Raw genomic sequence first — 24,792 nt, forward strand, 5'->3', positions numbered from 1 at the left:
CAGGATTTCTCCAAAATTTGTCGGCTTTTTAAAAATTGGTCAGGCAAAGTTGACTATTTGGAATGCATATACAATTGACCATGAAGGTCAGTATGGCTGAACCGTTCAAAGCTTTGATGAAGTCTAGAATTAAATTAGAATATGAATGTACAAAAGAATAATATTCTGTCAATGTTTAGAAAAAAAGCTAATTTTTTATTAATCAATGATGATGAATTAGTGTTTCATTGGTATCGAATGGCTTTATTTTTGAGTCAAAAGCCATATTGTATTGTATTGTAGGCTGTTTATTGTTACTGATTATTAAACTTTCTTTGTGATGCGATGGTAAAATAAAGTGTTTTAAAAGTTAAAGCCAAAAGTCTCTCTTTCTCTATAGCACATTTCAAAAACTTCTAATATATCCTTTTTTTCTTCTTTTTTATGACATCAATTTAAAGTGTATGAGATGTAAGAGCGCAGGGGCAGGATAATGGAACACCCCCATTACTTCACACCTTGCTGGACCGGGGGAGACAGGATCCGTCCTGTTAATGCAAGTTAATACCAGGGTGCTAAATCAAGTGTAGATGTGAACTCCTCTGCTACAGAAAATGAGAATATCACCACTGGGCCCGGCACATGGGACGACCATGATTGAAAACAGTGCATTTACTGAGGAGTGAGAAGAAGATGAAGAAAAAAAACATCAAATGCTGGAATGTGATATTGCTTTGTGCTATTACTGAAAAGATTTTTTCAGATTATCTATCTATCTATCTATCTATCTATCTATCTATCTATCTATCTATCTATCTATCTATCTATCTATCTATCTATCTATCTATCTATCTATCTATCTATCTATCTATCTATCTATCTAGAGCAAGCTCAGGACCAGCTAAGAACCAGCTCAAACCAGCAGCCATGCTTCAAAACATACCTAACCAGCATATGCTGTTTTGTTTTTTTTCAACAGGGAGTGGGCTTGCTAGGAAAAAGGTGGACATTCACATGCTATTTAAAGCAAATCTCAGCACCAGAGTCTAATTTGTTATCTTGTTTTTTTTACTGCTTGTGTCAGTAGCCACTCCACCGAGGCAGGGCATGTCATCTTATCAACAGACAGGCTGCTGTAGACTATTATTTTAGTGAAAACATGTCAAAGCCACCCATGTCATTATCTCCTCCACATCACCTCTAAACGCAGATGTTCCAGTACAAGTGATAGTTTCAGTGAGATGAGAAGGATTCAGAGAGAGGAGGCTGTTTAAACCAAGCATGACATTTATTAAACTTTTTTTCTATTGACGAACAGTTATGATGATGGAATCATTTAGGCGTAACAGACTGAGGAGCCACACAAAAAGGAACGTTTGAGAGAGAGTTGAAGACAGTGAGGACAGTGGACCAATGGCAGGAAACACCTGTCTGGGTTTTAATTTAAAAAAGCACAACGATGAAATAAAATCGACATTATGTTGTATCCTCATTTGAAGTGTCTTGATAATCTGAAGAAAAGGAAAATACAACACACACACACACACACACACAAAAGAAAATAAACAATCGACACTAATAATAATTTTCAGTGCACATGCATCAAAATGAGAATCTTAATGCTTTATAGAGTGAAATTATTTGAATCAAACATCTAATGATGAATGCACACATATCAAAATATAAATAAATAAACAGATCAATCAATCAATAATGTATTGAAGACAAAGTGGGAAAAGAGTGGTTTGTTATACCTGTTCAGCCAGCCATGATGTGCTTTACAAAAGCTGTGGGGAAAATAAAAATAAAAATCAATATTCCGTGCAAATACATATTTCGTTTATACTATTCTGAGCCCAACAGACATCCAAATTTAAAAATTGTACTATATGAGACAACACTGCCATCTAGAGGTAAAGAAAACAATCGCATTCTGAATATGTTGATCTCATTACCACTTCTACTGCATAAACATGAACTGTGATGTTATCAGTCTGTTGACGACAGATGTTAATTTATAAGGTAGCACATATTACTGGACACACTGACATTGAACGAAACAGCTGAACAGCAGGTGACGGAGGTGTAAAAATGTGTACGAACTCACCTTCATAGTTTATACAGCCATTCGCATCCTCCTGCCCAGCCATCAGCTGCTCAACCTCGTCTTCCTTCATCTTCTCACCTACAGAGAAGACACAAGCACATATTCTCACAATTTTATTTTATATACAGAATAAAAGTATAGTGCTCTCTTTTCTAGCTGAGAATGATTTTATTATATTATATTAGATTAGATTATAAATATATTATATTGTATTATATTATAGAACAAATCCAGTCAAAAGCATGATTTTGAGGAATTAAATGTATTTAATTATTACCACTTGATTCAATGAAAATATTGGATTCTTACAAAGTTTGCTTCTCAAGGGAATTTATCTTGTTTTAAGAACAATGATGATGATAATAATAATAATGAGACAAAAACTATTTCTCTGAGTATCCATCTATAAATAATGGCCCAGGTTTATCATAGCTAGCTAATTCTAAAATAATAATAATAATAAAAACAAAAATGTTATTTTATTTAGTAAATAAAACGAACATTAACTGAAGCAAAATATAAAGTTTTTTTAAACTATTTTACAAGGTAATATTTTAATTTAGTTTAACCTGATGTACTAATACTAATAAAAAAACAAACTAAAAGTAAAATATCATCAAATATAAAAATAAAAAGTGATTCCAAACTATAATGGAATCTCAATTTTACAGTAACAGAACCAAATCTTAACGCTATAAAAGTGCTTCCAAGAATTTACCACAGGAATTTGCAAATATTCAATTAGTTTATGATGATTATTTTAGATGTTGAAGCTTACCCAGGGTAGCGAGCACGTGTCTGAGTTCAGCACCCATCACTGTTCCATTGCCCTCTTTGTCGAACACTCTCAGGCCCTCAACGAAGTCTTCAAAGGTGCCGCGGTCTTTGGCCTTGCAGATGTGTTGATGCATGGGCAGGAACTGATCAAAATCCAGCATCTTCACATTCATATCTGCCAACAAAAGAAGCAAGATGAATCTGTGTGGCATGTTCGTGCTGAACAGTTTGGCTCTTGGCATTTGAGCGCGGGCAGTCAGACATATGTTCATTTTAGATTTATAGACCGTGGAGGTCTGAGGGATGGATTCTGGTCTCACCTTCAGCTTTGGGTTTGCCTAAGACGTGCATAACTTCAGCGTTGGTGGGGTTCTGACCCAGAGCCCGGATCAGATCACCACACTGAGCGTAGGTGATTTTCATCTCGTTGGTTGGCGTCCTGTCAAACAGTTGGAACGCATCCTTGAAATCTGCAGAGAAAAAGACAGTTGGACTTGAGTTTCTCACAATCCAACAGACATAAACTCTCTACGCTGGCCATGCTTTAGATCACTGGCAGTTTGAAGTCTCTGTTAGATCTCTGTCCTGGAAACACAGTGTTGGGTTTTTATTCTATTCCATTCCTTCACTTTTTGCCAAACTCAAAACTATGTGAATGATCTGCTGTGGTGACCCCTGTATGAACACAAAATTAGATATTCTGAAGAATGTTGGTAACCAGACTGTTGACAGTATAGCCATCGACTTCCACACAGTGGAAAAAAATACTATGGAAGTCATTGGCTGCTGTCAACAGTTTGGTTACCAACATTCTTCAAAACTAACGGCATGATTTGTATAATCTTAGAACTGTACATTTCTGCCATATGGACATTACTATGACACCTCTGATAACATATCACTCATAACTGTAATTTATAAACATTAATTTTCTGAAAAGTTGCTTTGAAATGATGTATTTATCAGTATGATATGTTTATCAGTATTCATGCAAATACATTTTTATACATTGATTTTTAATATAAAATTATAGTATTATTTTGGCTATGGCATTTAAAAATGCAATTATATAAAAGCAAATTGCATAAGAAGTTAAGAATTGATTTGAAAAAAAATAATTTGAATAAAATGTCCTGAAATTGTTTTTTGTTTCTTGTATGAAGCATAAATCTAAAATCTAGATTTATCTTTAAAGTTTGTTTGGGCATTTTTACTGTAAGTAACATATAATAGCATAATAAAAATGCTGAATCAGATTTAATTAATTAATTTATTTATTTGGAACACACAATACAAGTGTAACTACAGCTTATTTGCTGTAAATGTCCTTTTTAAGCTAAAGTAATATTGAAATGCATACAAAAATCTCACTTACCTTCAATCTGCTCAGCAGTGAATTCGAGCTGCCAAGAGAGAGAAAAAAAAAAATCCAAATAATAAATAATCATGCAAAACTCTGAGGTTTAATAAATCATATACAAGACTACAATGGGTCTGCTTGTTGAAAATGTGATTATGAATGTTTAGGTGCTTCTAATAATAAGGTGTCCTTCAGGGCGTGACCCGTCCTCTGGCTGTCAAATATCTGCACACTCACCCGGCTCTGGTTACTCAAACTCAATCCTGTTTGTCCTGTGACTCATTGTCCAAAAGAATTCATGAGCAACCTTGAGCCAGAGGGTGCGTGTGGCCCTGCGGGTGTTAACCCGATACCCCTTTTGTCATAATAGCGCAAACTATTATCAGTCAGGGTTAGCAGACTTAGATAGTGATTGAAGGCTGCAAATGCATGACACTGACAATATGCTTTTTATGGCCTTAGGAAATGGGAACATGCCAAACCGTTACTTTGCAACCTAACAATGCAACTACATTTTTACAGACATAACTTGTATTTTGTCCATAGATACTGAATTGTTAATGCATATTGCCTACCGAAACATCACAAAAACAATGCCACTGGATGCAGGAAATTATAGAGTTACCATAAATGATGATTCGCAGTAATCAGAGCTCATAAGAAATACTGCATCTGTTCTAGCTCAGTGCCATACTTTGTGTCTTTAACACAATCTGCAGAAATCGTGAATCTGCGAAGGCTTCAGAATTCACAATTCCATAAGTTTGGGTGGTCCATTCTGGAGCAGCATAATCAAAATCACATTGTGTGTGGCCTAAACCTCAATGGTTTGGAACATATATTATGGCTTCTTCTAACCCCAGCATTTCAGACTATGGAAATGGGGTGTAGAGTGGTAATGGTGACCACTAAAATATCTCCTCTGAAACTTGAGCTTTCCTGTCAATTTTCCATCATTACACTAGGAAATCCAAATATTTCTTGACATGCAAAAAACCGAAAGGTTTGGAAAATGATACGCCACTTGGTATTATGTTGTATTTATACGTTTTGTATTTAAATACGTGGAACTTCTGCGAGTTGCTAAAACATTTAGATTTGGGAAAGACAGAATGCCGAATTCTCAGACAATAGCCAAACAAACACTGACAATTGTTTAGTTCAAGCAAATGGCTTTTCAAATCAATTCTGAGCTCTGCAGATTAAACAAATATGTGCACAACACGCTGCCAAGCAGTGACGGTGGAAGATAGCATTTGTAGATGCTTAGCCAATGACTCTGCAGGTTGTTCTTTTGGATGCACTAAATAGTGTCTCTGAAGTTGCTTAAAATAGCTCATGGACATCAATGAAAGCAACAAGAGCGTAGCAGTTGTCTGTGAGAAGGAAACATTTGTCATCAGGACATTCAGTAGATGAACTGATATCAAGATACTCTACATTCTTAAAAACAGAGCTTTCGCAGTAATGCTATAGAAGAACCATATTTGTTTCCTAAAAGAACCTTTTAGTGAGCAGTTCTAAACATAAAATTTTTTTTTCTTAGCGTGAAGCACATTTGAATATTCTAAAGAACTTTTTGAGCAATATAAAGATTCCATGGATGTTAAAGGGTCTTCATGGAACTATCAATGCCAATAAAGAACTTTGTAATCTAGGATTAATAAAACAAACAAATGCCAATCAATTGCAAGAAAGTACCCTGAAGTCTTTGGTCAGAAGAATTTTCATTTTCTCTTGGTCTTCGTCATAATTCATAGGGAAACAGAAAACTCATTGCTCAGTTTAAACCAAGCAGACCAATGGTTACATTGACATTAGTTGCCATATTCAATTTGACAGAAATGCAACTGAACGGTTTTAAGTCTCAAATATTCACAGTATTTCCATTGGAAGTTCTATTTCCATTTGTTGGCATCTAAATGCTCCACAAAAGGCGCAAGCCACTGTTGAGTTGCAGTCTTCCCTGACTAAGTGAATAGATTTCAAGTCCATCTCTTGCAGTGGATCTCAACAACTTAGATGTTAGTACCTTGACTTCAGCTGGGTTAAACTCTGGCTCCTTGGGGGGCTCAGGCTCTGGGGGCTTGGGTGCAGCTGCTGGTTTGGGCTCTTCCTTCTTCTTGGGGGCCATGTTGATGGTTACGATGCAACACAGAGGGATGGAGACAGCACAGGGTCAGACACACTCTGGGTACAGGACTCCATGCTGCCGGAGGGCATTTTATCCTCAGGCTGACAGGTATGTCCTGCCCCCTTTTGTCCCAGGAAGGTGCCAAATACAAAGAGGAACGCCGTAAAAGGACATGGCCAATGGCTTCTATTTGAGACACATTGTCCTCTCACAACAGACGCTCTCGTCCATCTGTACTGGCCGTAGGGGCGAAAGAGTTTGTTAATTTAGCTAGAAACCTGGAATTGTGGATTATGGTCATCTTTACAGCTACAGTGAAAGATACATGAGGTCACTGTCCTTCAGAGTATTATTTATAATCAATGCATCTTCTCCAAATCTGTCCAGGGATAAATTGGAACACCATATATTTAATGTCACACACACACACACACATATATATATATATATATATATATATATATATGACATTAAAAAGTTCTTTATATTTACAACAACCAGTACATTTTGGTTCATTAAAGAACTCTGTCATTCTTCTATGAGATAAGGTTGTACACATTTTTGTTTCTAACATTAATTTGTTAGAGTGTAGAGACAAAAAGACATGCATTTCATAGCTGAACGTAAATAAACAATACTGTATATGGTGCTATAATTGGCAGATTATTACTCATCAGTATTCAGAAGCTCTGAGGGATTTTCTGCCAATCACAAAGTAATAATAAAAATTTAATTTCTAGAGTAAATGGAGCAGAACACTAATTAAAACCAAGTTAAAGTGTCTAAATAAATAAATAAATATATAATTTCCTGGGTCTTGCCAAAAATAAATGTTATTAACTAGATATTTTCCACATAGCACGAAACAATGTTTTCAACAGTAACCAATAACATCTATAACAGCTAAATCTAAATCAGCTAAAGAAAGCAGTTGATTAATTCTTGCAAAAAGGCCTTCAGACATCAAAATAAAAAAGAACATAATATTTTGCATACAGAAAATTAAGCCTATTTTGAGACCATTAGAAATCTTTGCAGTGAGACATTTTTTCTGATTATTATGAAATTATAATTACCACAGAATTTGCAAAACTGATACATTCAAGTTATTTTGATTGAAGACTATAGACATTTTGAACATGAGTACGTTTTTGCATAACAATAATGAAATTAAGCTCCTATTGAAGAGAGTAATAATAATATTACAATATATTCAACATAGGGGGTTGCATTTACTACATTTTAATGGTGCTAAGTGTTTTTTTTTTTTTTTGCAGCTTGTAGGTTGCTTTTCCCAAGCTCAGAATATTCTCATATTTTTCCAATTTTAGTATTAACACTGCCTCTGAAGTTTCTCATAAAAAGCCTTCAAGAGTCAAATCTAAGAAAACAGTATGAGAAGCACGGGAGATATCTTTACTGTCTTGCTGTAATCTCATTTAAGACTCCATTATGGCAACGTTTTATTGCTCAGTCGTCATTTTTTTCCCTCCTTTAATGCACAGAGCTGTAGGAGGAGACACAGGAAACAATGGGAGAGGCGAGAGGAGACTCATGGTGTCTGAGGAGCAGCTGTGCTGCGTGTCCATATAACTAAGTGTGGATTGTCTTGTACAGTATGTCACATTTAAGTATCAGCTTTCTCTTCAGATGTTTTTTCCTGAACTTTTATATCAGAGACATTATATTAGAGACATCTAATATTATAAAAACGGAAACTGTCCTTTAAATAATATTGTGCTTTTCAGGTGATCTCCAGGTTACTAGATTAAATTCATCTTATCTTTATCTTGCAGCACACACTACAAAGGAATTAATCAATTTAAAATGTTTAGTGCAAGATACAGTATATAACTGCAAATGTGGCATTCGTGTACTAGAGCTTGATGGTTGTTGAATAACCTATTTTTCTTTGTTTGGTAACACGGGGCGTTTCTTTTGTAAAACAATTTTGCTTGCATTTAAATATGTCATGATTTCCTCATGTATAATCACTGTATAAGTAATTAAATGATTTTAAATATGATAATGTATGCAGTCTGTTTGGTTGTAGGGATGAGTGAGAGTGAAATGGATGAGAGTAAAACAAAAACTCTGATCATGAAATTCAGAATTCATGTATATTAAGAGTGAAATAATGAGGAAATAGGATAGGATTAGAGTTATGCTTCAGTTTTGACATGAGTAAGAAAATGCAATAATTTGTTCTTGGAAGCAGTAATTTCAGTTTTTATTAATACATTTTTTTATTGAACGTGACTTACGAAAGCCGTATTACAAGCTCGGTAACCCTGGTGCTTTCTTCGCTGAAAGGCACAATCCATTAATAATGTAATCATAAATACAATTTTTATATTAATATTAAGAAATGTTTCATATCTTTCATATTGAGACATTTGACTTGGTGCACAGTTAGTACATTTGTTGAGATCATTTGTGAAACTTAAGAAACTGTTAAAGAGATGCCTCTGGTTTATTTAATTAATAAATAAATAATAATTATTATTATTAATTTTTTTTTTTTTAACTACTTTAAAGCTACTTTAGGTGAACTCAGTTTGTTTGTGACATCTTTAAAATTGATGTTTTTTTGGTTCCCTCCTGATGACTTGTTACAAATGTGCATTTGCATTTCCAGAAAGTAATTCTGAAAAAGTCCTAGTGTAAAGTCCTGGAGTTGTCCATTCATTAGCCAAAAGACCACCAACAGTTCTTGAGTGTTGCAAATGTAAGGAATCACAGCTGATTCAACTCAAGGCTTTGATGATAGTTTGACAAACAAGATCAGCTGTTAACTGATTTGTTGTTGTTTCCACAAACCAAACCTGAAGTGTTTCATTTCGTGCAAAACATTTTGCACTGCTTGATAACTAATAATCATTTAACTAACGGTTTTGCCATTTTAAGTAAATGCAATGTGGCAACAATGCAGAAAATATAGAAATAACAGTGACACTTTACATAAAGCCTCTATGCATAATGCATTATAAAGGTATTCATAATGTATGCTATAACGCATTATTTCATAAATAATTGCAACCAAAGTTAAAATGCATTATAATACATGAAAGTTTGTTTTATAATGTTTTATTGTGTTATACTTTCTAAAGGTGTAACAATGATTAGGTAAATATTGTAAATGTGGTTAAAATTATTCATAAGATTATATAATGAATTATAAGGGTTAGTACAAGGCATAATTAATGCAATTTTTATATAATGCACTATTTACAAAGGCTTTAAGTAAAGCTTTACCGAAATAACATTTGGGAAATATAACATTTTTAACAGTACTGTTACAGGTAGGTCTCTTGAAGCATCTTGGAGACGTTGCCACAGTTCTTCTGGATTGAGTCTGTCTCAGTTTGTTCTGTTTCTTCATGTCATTCCAGACAGACTGATGATGATCAGATCAGATCTCTGTGTGGAGCACTGGCTGTCGTCAGACAAATTTCTCACTGGATTATTACAATTAATGGCAAAATGAATGTTTGAAAATGTAAACTGATATTTCCTACTGACACACTACAGCAGAAGATAGAAATAACTGACTTAAAACCATTTTTAGCTGCTGAAAATACTAGTGTTCTAATCATTTTGGCCACCACTGTATATATATATATATATATATATATATATATATATACATATATATATATATATATATGTGTGTTTACATAAACAATATACATGTAAATATGTCATTTTCAATCTGCAGATAAAAGTACCTTCCACTGTACAATCAACATGTAAACACAATTATCATATTCATTTTATTTAATATTCATAATATTCATATATAATGTGTCCACTGAACTGTACTTTATTCTGCCTGTAATTGCCTCTATAGAAATTAACTTAATGAACTGATTCTCAGAACCTTCAATTAAATTACACAGGATAGCCATTTTTGACACTTCTGAGAACTTAATATGAAGTTCCCTTCCCAGCCAACCTGCCACAGAAGGAAAGAAGCGTGTGCCGGTTGCGAGTATAAATGGCTCCAGCTTTGCATAACAACACAGGCTGTGTAAAGACTATATCAGGTGATCAGGGCTGAATGCATTTTAAACATGCCTGCCATGAGACCACAGAAGACAAGCTCGTAAACCATGCTAGATCTGTTTAGAAAGTTATTTTGGCAACGACCTGTTGTTCACTTGGTATGAACCCTGGGTGGAGTGCAGCTGAATTACAATGACAATTGTCATTTGACCCTCTCTGAAGTGACCTTCATGTCTAAAAGCAGCTGCTTGGGATCAGCAAACAATTTACAAAGGCAGTTATGCAAAGAGAGCGAAAAGCAGCATGCATGCAGAGGACAACTCAGAAGCAATTAGAGTGACCAAAAGAGAAAAGTAGCATTCGGTGCTACTTTGTTCTAATTTGCAGTGATGGTTAAGCAAAAACATTCTTTATGCATCTAACTACCATGAAATGAAGGATGATTATGTGTAGTCACATACTGTATATAAAAGCACAAAGGCCTCAAAGCTTCTCGTTGTTTAAAGTAATAATTTTCCAGTTTGATATAATTTATTGTAATCTTAACTCTCACATTTACACAGGGTTTGTTTATTTATTTATTTATTTTTCACCATAGACAGCACAAAATCTCATCTCTTTTGATGAATGGCTATGCTGTTTTTAATTTTGTACTGTAATTTCTTCTAAATGCCAACATCTGTGAGATTTAGCAAGTAAAAACAGTTTTGATCTTAATGTGTGTCTCTGAAAAATAGTGATCTGTGATTTTTTTTAAATGTAATTTAATTTAATTTTATTTAATTTTATTTTATTTTATTCCCCCCCCAAAAATACAATATTGGTTGATGCATCATCATCCTTCACAAGCTAAACTTTAAAATATGTTACAATTTAAAATTAAATCCACAGTGTTTTATTTTTATGTATTTACCCTACATAAATTGTACACTATACTACTGTTATGCTTAACTAATATTTCAAACTTGGATTAAATATACAATTTTAAGTTTGTCTATTGATTTGTCAGGTTGTAATGTGATGTATTACATTTTTATTTTCAGTAAAACTTTATTTTAAGGACCAATTCTTTTTAATTTATGCATTTTTGACAATTGATTTTTCACTCCTAGTCCTTCAGACAGCGTCATTGCTGCAGCTGGGAGACGATCTGAAATTAACTTAAGCCAATTAGCACTGCCTCTCAGAACATGTCCTTCAGTGCAGCAGTGATCTGTTCATTTCCCCTGTCAGCTCAACCGTTTGAGGAGGTGAAGGAGATTTGATTTCACTTCTCGCTGTCTTCACTCCTGTCCATTGCTAAGCATTTAACCCCCTTGTAAACACTCCTCTGCCTGGGGTTAAACTCAGGGTTAGAATAAAGAAAACCCAGTGTTTGGTGTGATAATGAAACACGTGAAAAGCCCTTAAGTGGATTTGATGTGAGATTTTATCGAGATACATCATTTAAAATGACAATATATACATACCAATTTTGGGGTTTACACTGCAATAAACAACAAGCATGTTTTGTTTGGATGGTGAGTCTTTGTTATAATAAAATTTTCACCTTGGTATCTCAGCACCAAATAAATAGATATAGATTAATAAAACAGATACGGATAAAAAAAAAAAAAAATGGTATCAAGAGGAAATATAGCGACAATCTCAGTGTTACTTCAAATGTTAAGCTGATATATATACACTCAGAGGCACAGGCCCACTCAGATTTTTGAGCCAAGTGGATTTTGAATGCAGATTATAAAAAAAATATATATATTTTACAAAAATAATATTTTTTATATTTTACAATCACAAACAAACGCGCTTATACAGCAGGGTGACAGGTAAGACTAATTGGTAACCAAGGGAACAAACTCAAACACAGGAAGGACACACAGGAAGTGAAAACAGAAGCAATGGGAACACAATACAAGCTTAAAGTGTTTTGAAAAACAAGCCATGTCCCGATTTAGAAGCGGCATCCTTCGAAGACCAGGTCGAAGGCCAGGTGTTGTTAAATAGATGGTCTAATGTTGAATTACATTTAAAAGTGGGTAACACTTTAGTATAGGGACCAATTCTCACTATTAACTAGTTACTTACTAACACAACTATTAATAACATATTTTATGTTTCTTAGTACTTATAAAGCACATATTCTGCATGACCATATTCTATATCCATAATCCTACCCAATACCTAAACTTACCACACTAACTATTTATAAGCAGCAAATTAGGAGTTTAGGTAAAAGTTGTAGTTAATGGTTTGTTAATAGCGAGAATTGGACCATAAAATAAAGTGTGACCTAAAAGTGTAATTTGGCATTTTCTTTCAAAATAGAACAAACAAACAAGCAAATCAGTCAATGATTATATGGGTATCATGGGCTGCAAAGGACACATTTTATATTTAGTTTTATTCACTCTGGTGTTTATCAAACAATGCCAGACACTTAATATTAATATTTAAATAAATACTTAATATTTATTGACATGCTCTTTTTAAAGTATGTTAGCTTCGCATAGCATCAAAAGACAAACCATTTATGAAAAATGTGCACACTTTTGAAATATAAGGCTCAAGGGTTGTTGTTTAGTAAAGGTCACAGTGTGTAACAGTTTTCTGTGTGTTATGTCCCAAGCAATGTCACATCTGTGCTGGATAATGTTGTTTCTGCTGCTGATTTGGGCTCTTCTGCGCTCAGGATGGTGAGGGTAAAGCCACTGATCCTGGCACAGCAGGTGGAGGGACACTTTCCAGAGATGTTGTTATGTTACAGAGATTAGCACTTTCAGAAGGGAAGAGTGTCACCTACTGGCCCGTATGTGCTATGTCTAAACTTTCAGACCCAATCCATAACTTTGTTTATCTCACAGAAATGTATGTATGTGTGGGAGTGCCAGACCATAATAGGCTACATGTCAATTACTTATGTTAGGTAATGAACAGTAAGTGCATTTTCTAAAGCAACAACCATATCCTGTCTCATTGTAGCATCTTTAATTCACCAACAGTGATGATGAGTCATGAGATCAGGTTTTGAAGTGTGATTCATTTGGATTTTTATACTAAGAGTTTTGAAAATGTACACCTTACTTGTGAAAACAGTACCGATATAGTTAGTTAGTATAGTTCTTAATGAACTGGTTAAGTTCTAAACGTTCAGGTTTGCAGTAAACTGTTCTCACTTAGGGAGCACGTTCTTACCAAGCTCTCATTGGCATCAAAACGAACGATTGCCCTCAATGTACAATGCACCGGAATAAGTGGCAACTTTTTAGCAAAATATTTTGTGTGCTCATTCTCACCTTGAATGTCTTTGCAGCATCCAGACAAATGTGTAAAATGGTCATGAAACACTAAACTACATTTTCTGAGATTAACAGAGGTATCATCAGATGATGTTAGCACCCATTAATTTCAGTTGTAGGAGAAATTGGTATAATATTCAAAGCTGACTAAAAATGCAAAGGGCTGTGCATTTATGTATTTGTTTACAGTTTCAAAAACCATGCATAATAGATTGTAGCGTGCTATGGTGAACTGCAGCATGCATTAGTGCCGACCTTTGATGCTTTTAACTCAATGAGAATGAAATAAATCTGACAGCATCAGAAGCTGTTATTGTGTTATCTCTCTCCACTCTGCAGCTCACCATGCCCACTTGAAAACTGTAGTGGAAACTAACTGGTGCTGTAATATGCAGTTTCATGACCCTCTGAATAACTGGGTTTCCAATCTAAAGGTTGGGTGTTCGAATCTTGCATGCCACAACATCTGTGCTATTTCTAATATCCCATATTAATTATATGTCTTCTTTTGGCTCTGTATGTCATTGATACTCCTTCTTTTTTTTTTTTTTTTTTGGCAGCCTTGGTTCTATATTTCTGTTTGCAGTTTTGTTTGATGGTACTCATATTATTATTGGCAGCTCTATGAACCGGCAGTGCTGTGCAAGACATAATTCATATACGCAGAGCTGGGTAGATTACTTACAAATTGTAGTTTGTTACTGATTTCAAATTACATGACAAAAATTGTGGTTAGAAACGTAATCCATTACACTGCACATTTCAGGTTATATAAATTTGACCTATCTGGTTCATCACTTTGATTTAAATAGGATAATCTAGTACCATATTGTAATAAAAATGCAAAGTAAAATAAAATATATTCCATTTGTTGTTGTTGACAACATGAAGTGCATTAAACACTATATTACATTATCAAACTGGGGTTCATAAAGAAACTGCAGGGGGTTCGTGAGTTTAATGAAAAGCCAATAATTAAGGAAAACGTAAAAATGTACAATTAAAATGAATAATTTTAAAATAAAAAATTATATTAATTTAATAAAATGTAAAATTTAAAGAATTAGGGAGAATCAATTTATTGCTATTGTGTGAATAATATGTGACCCTGGAGCACAAAACCAGTCTTAAGTCGCTGGGGTATATTTGCAGCAATAGCCAAAAATACATTGTATGGGTCAAAATTATCCATTTTTCTTTTATGCCAAACATCATTAGGATATTAAGTAAAGATCATGTTCCATGAAGATATTTTGTCAATTTCTTACCGTAAATGTATCAAAACTTAATTTTTGATTAGTAATATGCATTGCTAAGAACTTCATTTGGACAACTTTGAAGGCGATTTTCTCAATATTTAGATTTTTTTGCACCCTCAGATTCCAGATTTTCAAATAGTTGTATCTCAGCCAAATATTGTCCGATCCTAACATACATCAATGTAAAGATTATTTATTCAGCTTTCATATGATGTATAAATATCAATTGCGAAAAATTGACACTTAAGACTGGTTTTGTCGTCCAGGGTCACATATGTAATATAAAAAAAAGTAACTTATAATTTGATCTAATTGCAAGTACTTAATTTTTGTTTTATTATGTTTTTTTTTTTATATTACGTAATCCAGATTACACAGTTACTAGCTCTGTGTATATGTGTGATATGCGAATAAGTGAATTTACTGCATTCAAGGGGTCACTACATGCCCAGGTCCAGCTTTTGCCTGAGGCTAATGTCTGATAAGTCTGATGTTTGTGCAAGTTTTCACATTTTTGAAGCCACAGAAGCCCTGAAAAATACAAATAATAATACTTATGGAAACAATAGGGCACTGTTCTCATTCAGTGCTTAGGCCCTATATATTGGCATTTAACTGTTCGATGCACTGGAATCCAGCATCCCTCAAAGCCAAAGGTGAAGATACAGTAAATGACATGCATGATGTCACAAGCTACTTCATTGGTGTTTTGACATGGAAACATTTCTCCACTGCATTAGGTCACAGCAAACTATAAGGATGGCATTTTCAGAGCAGCACACATAATCTCTCTCTATATATAACTAACCCCCTTAGACGTCAGGAGCGTATGCTGAGGCTGGATGTGTTGCAGGAGACTCAGGTGAGCCCTTCTGCGTCAGTGCCGGGGGCAGGAACCTCGGCCCATTGTTTTCATCTTCCAGCTCAGTGCTCACAGATGGCTCTGTAACGCAGCAGAGGGCAAAACTCTGGTCTTTAACCAGGCTGGAGTCAAGAGATCCAGAATACCTGACCTCGTAATAAAGATTTTGATATAATGGCTACGAGATTTTAAAATCCGTATTTGAAAGGAACTGGATTTGATTGGCAAGGCTGATACTTTTAATTGGTAATGTGCAGGGTGAGCTCTTATGGCTGGTTTAATAAAGCTACTTGCACAAAACTACTTGTACAAAATTCAATTCATTACATTCATAAATTCAATTACATCACTGTGAGTGGCAAACATTTTAACTCTAACCCATTGGTTGTTGCTTCTTTTAAGAGGCAAAAGAAAGTTCAATAAGATATAGGGATATTCAATAAGTGTTTGATCAAATTCAAAATTCCTTCCACATTTGAATAAAACTTAAATACTGTTTATCACTATGCGTAATTCAACCAGCACAATTTATGTACAGCAATATAATACTTCAAATGTTGGGCTAATGACATTTTGCTGTCTGGATATACATATAATATTTAAAATGCTATTCATAAATACAATGGCACAAATATACTTTTTGTAATTATGAACATATTTAATTTCATCATTTTCATTTTTATATTTTTTTGGGCATAAGGGCAAAAATGTAATTTGTAGTAGTAGTAAATAAATAAATAAATAAATAAAGTCTGGGTTTTCTTACAATTGAATTGATTCCACACACCCTGTAAAATGACTTTGAATCAAACTGATGCTTTTGTTAGAAATCATAACTGTGAACTTCAGAGTGACATAAAACCTCAATCTGGCAAACGTCAACAATCTCAACAACAATCAATGAAACATTATTACAGGGATTACCTACAAGCGATACATTCCTCTCAAAAAGCTACGGAAGAGACCCATTTGGAAAGCTACTTCCACCAAGGCCTGACTCTCTCATTTCAGAAATGAACAGCTCTTTCTACCTTAAAGAGGCTTAACACTGTCATCACATAATACTCATCTGCTCTTCTCTGCTGCTTCTCATGCTGTTTGTTTTGCGCTTAGCAGGGACTTGTACTGTAGGTGGATTTTAATGTTGCCAGATGGCAGGCAGAGATCAGAGGCTATCTGTTTCAATGACAATATAGCGACTAATGGAGACTATAATATCGACTATAACGATACAGGCTTAGAAATGTGTACCGCGTGTGTGTGGCGTGCATGATAGGAAAATGAAATTGCTGCCTGCCTTTAGATCATCACTGCAGGGGTTTAGTCTCGCTGTGGAGGATTACGAGGAGGTGTTAAATAATGTGTGGTGGAACGATGCCCTTTCTTCTTGCACTGGACCTGCAAGGATACCATTTTTGGAAAACGATAATGGCTCATTTGACATGAAAACCTCCCAGTTTAGAACCATATATAAGCATTGTAAGCTTCAAACATGACACTGAACCTCTGCAGAGGCAGATTTACAGTGCAGAATATTCTATTCAAATGCAACTCCCAAATTTCTTGTCTGCTATAATTTTGAGAGTGTTAAAATTTAAGGAAAGCACGATGTTTTGAAAAGACTGAAAAATATGCACCTCAAGGTTACATTTTACAGATGACAATAGAGAAAGTTTATGATGTGGTTTTAACAGCAGAATTTAGCTGATTCTTATAGCCTAATGGGTCTGGGACAAAACAAGGTAAAACGGAATGAATGAATGAATGAATGGTTATGCACCAAGGAATCAATCTGGAATAATATATTCTAATAATATATTTATGTGTTTCTTACTATATATGTGAGTGATAATGTCAAAAAAAATATACAGTAATTAGAAAATGAAATGGTACAGTTTTGTTAAAAAAAAGTGGAAATTGTTGTAATAACCTATTAAACTGATGTCATGGAATATTCTTGGCATACTTACTCTTAGAAGTTTGATGTATTTGACAACTATTGAGTTTTTATAACACAGCTCACTTTGGCTTCAGTAGATGAAAAATGTGAAATGGAAATAATATTAAATTGCTATTCCATATGTGCTCTGACAAATTACAGATTAATCTATTGATAACATAAGACTGACATTTTCTGCAGCTTTTTCCCTCTTTGAACATACTAGCGCAGAAAAAAAACCTCCTTCATTTAAATCCCCTTTTAGAGCTTTTAAAACTCTGACAGTGAAACAGCACTATTAGTAGTTTTTCTATAGCCTACAGCTTTTAAAGTAAAAAAAAAAAAAGAAAAAGAAAAAGTTTGAATACAAAAAGTGATATTTTGAAGATGCTGGTAACCAGATGGTACCCATAGACTTCCATAGTATTTGTCCATACTATGGAAGTCAATGTCTACTGTCAGTTTGGATACCAACATTCTTCAAAATATCTTATTTTCTGTCGAACAGAAGAAAGAAACTCTTGGAACAACTTGAGGGTGAGCAAATGATGACAGAATTTTATTTTTTTGGGGGTGATCTATCACTTTAATCCAAGCATCACTAATACTTTAACTCATTTCCAGGGTATAGCCTACTTCAAGTGCCTCAAATTATGCAGAAGTATGCTATAATTAACTTTTCTAAGCATTCAGACTCAAATGTGTCCCAAGTGTATCTGAAGAAAATAATGTAAAAAACACTGTCATGGTACCACAATAAATAATTTCTAATTACCAAAGCTTTTAATTCTGTATGCAGATGCACTTGAAATGCAACTTGTTCTTTTAATTCAAGAAAAAGCGTGCGTCATATTAAAGTATACATAATAACAAAAATGAATAATATAAATGAAGCCAGGTGGGTAAACCAAGATGTTATCACAAGTGGACTGTATGACTGAATGTTTTTAATGAAAAAGCAAATATTAAAACCTTGCTGAAAGATGCATTTTAGAAGCCAGCGAAAATTGAAATCCAAATGTTACCCAGCATTGTATTTGCATAATTTCATCGGTTGCATTGCACGGTGTCGACGCGGACCGCTAAGAAACGCTCGTCTGCCAACATAAAGTAAAGCACTGAATGCGAAGCTTGTGCAAAAGGGGCGGGAAGCGCGTGTCATCTTGAGTCGAGGTGTAATGAAACCCTAGAGACCGTCAGCCAATCACGTCCCTCACCATTTCCCCGTAAGCCAATCAAAATGCTTCACGCCTGTCAGCGATACCTGCCTCTTTCTATCCGCGTCTTCAACATGTAGCTACTACACTCAGAGGTTCAGTGAGGGTTAGCGACTTGTGCCGTCTGGAGCCGTTTAGTCAATGAGGACAACTTTAAACTTGCGTAAAATAATCTTAAAAGCCACACTGAATTTCTTGAGCGGCGACTTGACGTTAAACGTGAAGCAAACGTGGGATTCTTTCTTTAAACAAAATCCCATTTACCTACTTTGTCACAGTTACCTAACGTTTGTATCATCGCTTTAACGCAGCTGTCAGATTCACAGCGAAAATAAGTGAAAAGCTGAAAATGAATCGTGTTTTTCATGTTTCACTGAAGACAGCATTTGCGCTTGAAGTCTGTGTTATAGCTACTTAAGCCCGAATATTTTCTTTATTGTGGCTTCAGCGTGTATTTCAGAGTTAGACTCACCACGTCGCTCCATCAGTCTTCGTTAAAACAGTTTCTTTTGCCGTTTTTTGATGTCCTGAGAGAAAAATGAAGGTTGAGCCTGAGGGACACCGCTTTATTATGTCGCTTTTTTTACAGCGAGGCTGAAGGGAAATTTAAAGACCTAAAAATAAAGTGTCGGTTTCTACTCCACAAAGAATCATTTGAACTTCCTACCGCAGAAGGAGCAGGACATAAATAGTTCTGACATGTGGATGTAATTTCAGAAAAAAGGCAGACAGATGCAGAGAAATAAAACGCGAGCGGGAGAGAGAGACTGGGAACAGTTTGAATCGAGCCTGCAGATCTGTGACAAGGAAAAGCCGTGAGAAAATATTCATAATTTTACAAGCAAAAGATGTAATGGGAGGGGAGCGGACAGCAGCGAAATGACTGGCTCTTTGACGGCGCTTTAACAGACGTAAACATCAGAGAAATCCCATTCAAGCTTACATCAATTTGCGTGAACTTGTCGGGATGGGAGCCACGCTGATCGTACACACTTTAAGTTTTGTCTTTTGCGGCACCTTGCTGAGTTTCGTCTATGGTCTGGTAAGTTTAGTACGTTTCTTTCTTTGCTTCTTTCTTTCTTTTCAATTTTCGAATGTCAATTGCTTTCAAAAATGCTGCCTGACTTTCTTATCCAGAGTAACGCTTATCACTGAAGTCTGTCAAGAATCAAGGATACATGGTGATTTAAAAAAAAAAAGCGATTTAAAATCCATGTTCGCAGACCTTCTGTCGTATTTTCCACTATTGCACGTAGGCTGAACATATCGTAATTGGTTATGCTCATGATTCATATTAACAACCTTAAACCTAAGACAGAGTCCACACAATATAAACCTAATTTGCTGTTGTAAACCTGAGCGCAAAACCTTATGATACTCATCATGCAATCCTGTGATGCATATCTTATGATACATTGGCAAAACCTTATAATACTCCCCTTCAGAATTCATCGGCGCTCTCAGATGTGATGCAAAGCAAAACATAAGACTTTATACATACTTTATGTGTACAGCAGTGACTCTTTATGCTTTGGTAGAGTGCCCTTATTAAATAAAAAAGGGACTCCTGATACAATGGTGAGGGATGTTGACTCTCAGTGATGTGGCAGGTAAAGGATGTTGCTTTTTACGAATTTCACACAATTGGATGTGCACTGTATAATTAAAGCCACTCTATGGTGAAAGCTGCAATTTGTCACAGCGCAGACAGAAGGTTGGGCTGTGTTTCTCACTAAAAAAAAATATACAGTCATCGCTGTATATTTCACTAAACTATTCTCAAAAACAGAAGCATGGTCAAGCGCCTTGAGCGCCTCACTATTAAGAATCTAAAAGTACCCTTAGGCATCAGATACATTGATAAACTAGGAACTCATTGCTTTCAGTTGCTTGTTTATTATATTTTTACTTTCATAGATAACACCCAACCCCACCCCTACCCTCAGGGCCGGCCCGTGGGGCCCCCGGCAAGATCATGAAAATAGGTTCCACCAACGTTGACATAATATTAAAACTTAATAACCACTGACATGACAACTGCACTGCAAAAAAAAAAAAAAAAAAAAAAAAAAAAAAAAAGGCATTATTAAGCATCAACATTATGTTAAAATCTATGTAAATGCATAAAGACTAGTGTATATTTTAGGTGCTATGACTGATCACCATTAATTAAGTGTTTCACTATTTTTAACCACCTTTTATCAGTTCACCTAAATAGTGATGTGACAAAAAATATTGAAAGTACAAATGAATCATGAAGAGATTAATGTCATAGTATAATATTGTATAAAAATTGTATTGATGGTTAAATTTTAAATGTGTCACTTGAGTGTTTGAAATTCCTTGTCAACCACTCACATGAAGTAACTTTATATAAACATTTATTTAGTGCAGCACAATTGATGTACATAAAAAGTGTGTACAAAAAGTGGGACAGAACTATGTGCAAAAGTTAATTGAAGTTAAATCAATAAAAAGTAAACTAAGAAATTAATAAAAATAATGAAAGACTTTATACCTCAAAGAGAGCAGATTTTTAATAGGCAGGTTAGTTTGGTTAATGCACTGATTAATTGGCCATTTTGATTTTTTGCATCTTTGTGTTGACAGTCTTTGAATTCAACGGCCTGAGGGTGAGACTTTGCCAACAGAAGCTCTATTTCTGCCATCTAAATGCTGCTTTAAACACAGAAATAATCTCAAATAGTCACAACGTAATCATTTTTGGGGCACGGTTTGTGCATTTGTGGCATCTTGAGCACTTATAAGGAAAGTCTGTAATATATTTGGATAATAATATGGTACACCGTAAACCGGTGATGCTACGTTACATGAATGCAGTTTTGCAGATTACGATATGTTTTAGTGTTTGCTGCGCTTGTTTATGCTGTGTGCGATTTAACATATTTATCAGTTATTTTTCATTTGGTGATTGAAAGCTTATTTTATACTTCACACTATTATTAGTTGTTACCATCATTATGGTTTGTGTTTTAAAACATGAGGTCCTTGTACGCCTGCTTTTTTGTGCCGTATGCTGGTGTGCCGATTGCATTTTGTCAATGGAGAACAAAGAATGTTTATTTGGCAGTAACTGTACTAAAACCATAATGCATATCTCCCTGCAGGGCCCTCCAGGCATGTTGGGGCCCCAGGCGACGGTCTGTATTGCATGTAGGATGGGCTGGCACTGCTTACCCTAAACACTTCTCATCAATTTAAAACACATAATAGGCAGATAAAAGTACAGTCACAGTTATTGAATGCAAAAACTGACCAAAAGTAAATGAGTCGTGGTGCATTCCAAGTCTTCTGGAGCCATGAAATATCTTTGCGAGGAACTGAGTGAAACCAAACGTTTCAATTGCTAAAAATAATCCCGCTCTGTTAATGCAGCCACATCTCATGCAAAAGATAAATCTGAACTTTAGCATGATGTAATGAGTCATGCGACACGAGAGGCAATGGTGTTTCACAATCAAAGCTGATGTAATGCTTCTTAAGGCGGCAATTTTTGAATGTGTTTGTAATTTGGGCTTTATGAAAGAAGACGGCGATCGTCAGATTTGAGTCTGTTTCTCACACAAAGCAATAATTTGGCCTCTGAAGTCTTGGAATATTTGTATTTGTATTTTTTTTTTAATCGACTGTAGTTGTACCTGTTTTATCCTTTGTTTTATATTAAGAAATGGTTCGGTTTTGGTTAGGTGCTCAAAAATGGTGCAGTGAAAATAAAATTATCAGCATAATTAAATTGCATATGGCATAATGACAAAATTATACTCAAATAATAATTTAGATACATTTCCCATGCCCTTTGCATCTGTGTATTGAAGCCAAAGGTTTCTCATTTAAAGCAATTCCTAGTTTAACTTTAGCATCTTAGTAATGACACTAAAGGTGCTCAACTATGCTATGCTTCAGGTTTTGATGCCTTGGGAGTGAGAATGGGCTGTGCATACAATCGTATGGATTGTGCAATTGATATCTGTCACATTTTCCAAAATTGCACTAGTATGTTTTCATCTTCAAAGGAGACGTACAGAATCTGGTCCACCATCTGATTTGCCATTTAAGGAGCCTACAGCTTACTTATGTTGGACTATGTTAGAACAGATAACAAGGTGCCACTTCAAATATGTTGGAGCTGCTCCTAGATGCTGCAATAGATGCTGTAGGTGATAAATAGAGCTTACATTTAAAAAGTACCTTACCTAAAATACCCTACCTTTCTGTAGAAAATGTGAGTGGAGCGTGTTTTAGGGTGATTGTTAGGGTGTTTCTGTGCTGTTTCTAAGGTGTTATGAGTGCTATTTAGGACATTGCTTTGTTAGGTGGTCACTATTGGTGTTGTAAGCGGTTGCTTAGATTAGTAGAAGTCTCTATGATATTGTGTTTGCTATATATGGCTTTTTTTATTTTTATTTTTTATTTATCATCCATCAGAACCAGTGTGCTTTTCTTCAGACCCAACTTTTGTTGTTAAAATGTGATTTTGTAAAATATTAACATATTTATATTGCATTGACCCAATGTGATTTTCCTGCAGGTCTAACATAACTGTCATAATATATTTTCCTTGGGTAAAATATACCAAACTTGCATAGCTCAAATGTATTTTTTCTATATTACACTAATACAATATTTTGCTAATCTTATAGTTGTTTGCATGCAGTGACAGTACATACACCAAATAACAACAAAAAAGCCTTTGTACTAGCCTTTGTTTCTTTCTTATGTTAAACACAAGATATTTTGAAGAATTTTGATAACCAAACAGTTTCTGGTCCCCATTGACTTCCATAGTGTTTTATTATTTTTATTTTTTTCTGTACTGTATAGAAGTCAGTGCAGGCTTGTGATGACAGATTCTTCATTTTTGGGTGGACTATCCCTTTTATAATTGCATTAAGTACTGATGTTGCAAAGCAAATTCACATTGTTTCATTGTCTTTTCAACAGTGAATGAGTTTCAGCTGTGCGTGTATACGACTGTGCATTCAATTACATTATAACCTATAGTAGTTATGACTGAATCACTGATTTCCTGTATATTTCATGTTTTCAATGCAGCTGTAGCATGCAACTTGCTGTGCATAACTTGTGATAATATGCTGTATAATGTAATAAAAAAAATGCACCCCAAATAAGTTAGCGTAAAGCCTGAATGTGATCAAATGAGAGTCTCTGGAAAAGAGAGAGAGAGAGAGAGAGAGATTATGGCACCTTTCTAAATGAATGAGGGAAAGCAGCTGTTACGATTCATCTTCAGTAGATGGAAAGACATTCTTTCACAGACAGTCAGATTTCCAAACTGTTGCTTTCTGTAGTGCAAGAGTAAAAGTGAAAAAAATAATTAAAGAAAATAGAAAGAAAGAAAGAAAACAAAACTGGTCACACTTCAGTTTGGGGACCAATTCTCACTATTCAATAACTATTAACTACAACATTTCCTGCAATAAACTCCTAATTTACTGCTTATTAATAGTTAATAAGGTAGTTGTTAAGTTTAGGTATTGGGTAGGATTAGGGATGTAAAATGTGGTCATGCAGAATATGTGCTTTATAGGCACTAATAACCAGCCGATATGTTAATAATAGGCATGCTAAGCAACTAGGTAATAGTGAGAATTGGTCCCTATCCTAAAGTGTTACCTACATTATAATGGTAACACTTTAGAATAGGGAACACTTATTCAATATTAACTATGACTTTTCCCTCAATAAATTCCTAATTTGTTGCTTATTAATAGTTAGTAAGGTAGTTATTAAGTTTAGGTATTGGGTATGATTAGGAATGTAGAATAAGGTCATGTAGAATAAGGCATTAATATGTGTTTAATTACTACTAATAAAT

General features: G+C 34.8%; 2 protein-coding genes across 3 annotated transcripts in view; one reads left to right on the plus strand and one right to left on the minus strand.

The window, feature by feature from the left end:
• Positions 1-1,250: 1,250 nt before the first annotated feature.
• On the minus strand, positions 1,251-6,420 carry myl13 (myosin, light chain 13). Of its 2 annotated transcripts, none has more exons than XM_058750853.1 (7): positions 6,256-6,420; positions 4,239-4,266; positions 3,184-3,333; positions 2,865-3,038; positions 2,087-2,164; positions 1,734-1,766; positions 1,251-1,490 (listed from the first exon to the last, which is right to left on the minus strand). In XM_058750853.1, exons 1-6 carry the CDS (start codon positions 6,355-6,357, stop codon positions 1,738-1,740), a joined length of 561 nt encoding a protein of 186 aa, XP_058606836.1. In that variant the 5' UTR covers positions 6,358-6,420; the 3' UTR covers positions 1,251-1,490; positions 1,734-1,737. The 2 variants fall into 2 exon arrangements, with proteins under 2 accessions (XP_058606836.1, XP_058606845.1); XM_058750862.1 differs by lacking the exon at positions 6,256-6,420 and adding an exon at positions 4,461-4,499.
• Positions 6,421-19,025: 12,605 nt separating this feature from the next.
• The window catches only part of pth1r (parathyroid hormone 1 receptor), a 99,202-nt gene continuing 93,435 nt past the window's right edge, over positions 19,026-24,792 (plus strand). Inside the window, exon 1 of the mRNA XM_058753235.1 lies at positions 19,026-19,977. Within this exon, the coding sequence (XP_058609218.1) occupies positions 19,903-19,977 (75 nt within the window). The 5' untranslated portion in view covers positions 19,026-19,902. The remainder of the gene's footprint in view (positions 19,978-24,792) is intronic.

This window comes from Onychostoma macrolepis, chromosome 02, assembly GCF_012432095.1.
Source record: "Onychostoma macrolepis isolate SWU-2019 chromosome 02, ASM1243209v1, whole genome shotgun sequence".
In the NCBI taxonomy this organism is placed as follows: Eukaryota; Metazoa; Chordata; class Actinopteri; order Cypriniformes; family Cyprinidae; genus Onychostoma; species Onychostoma macrolepis.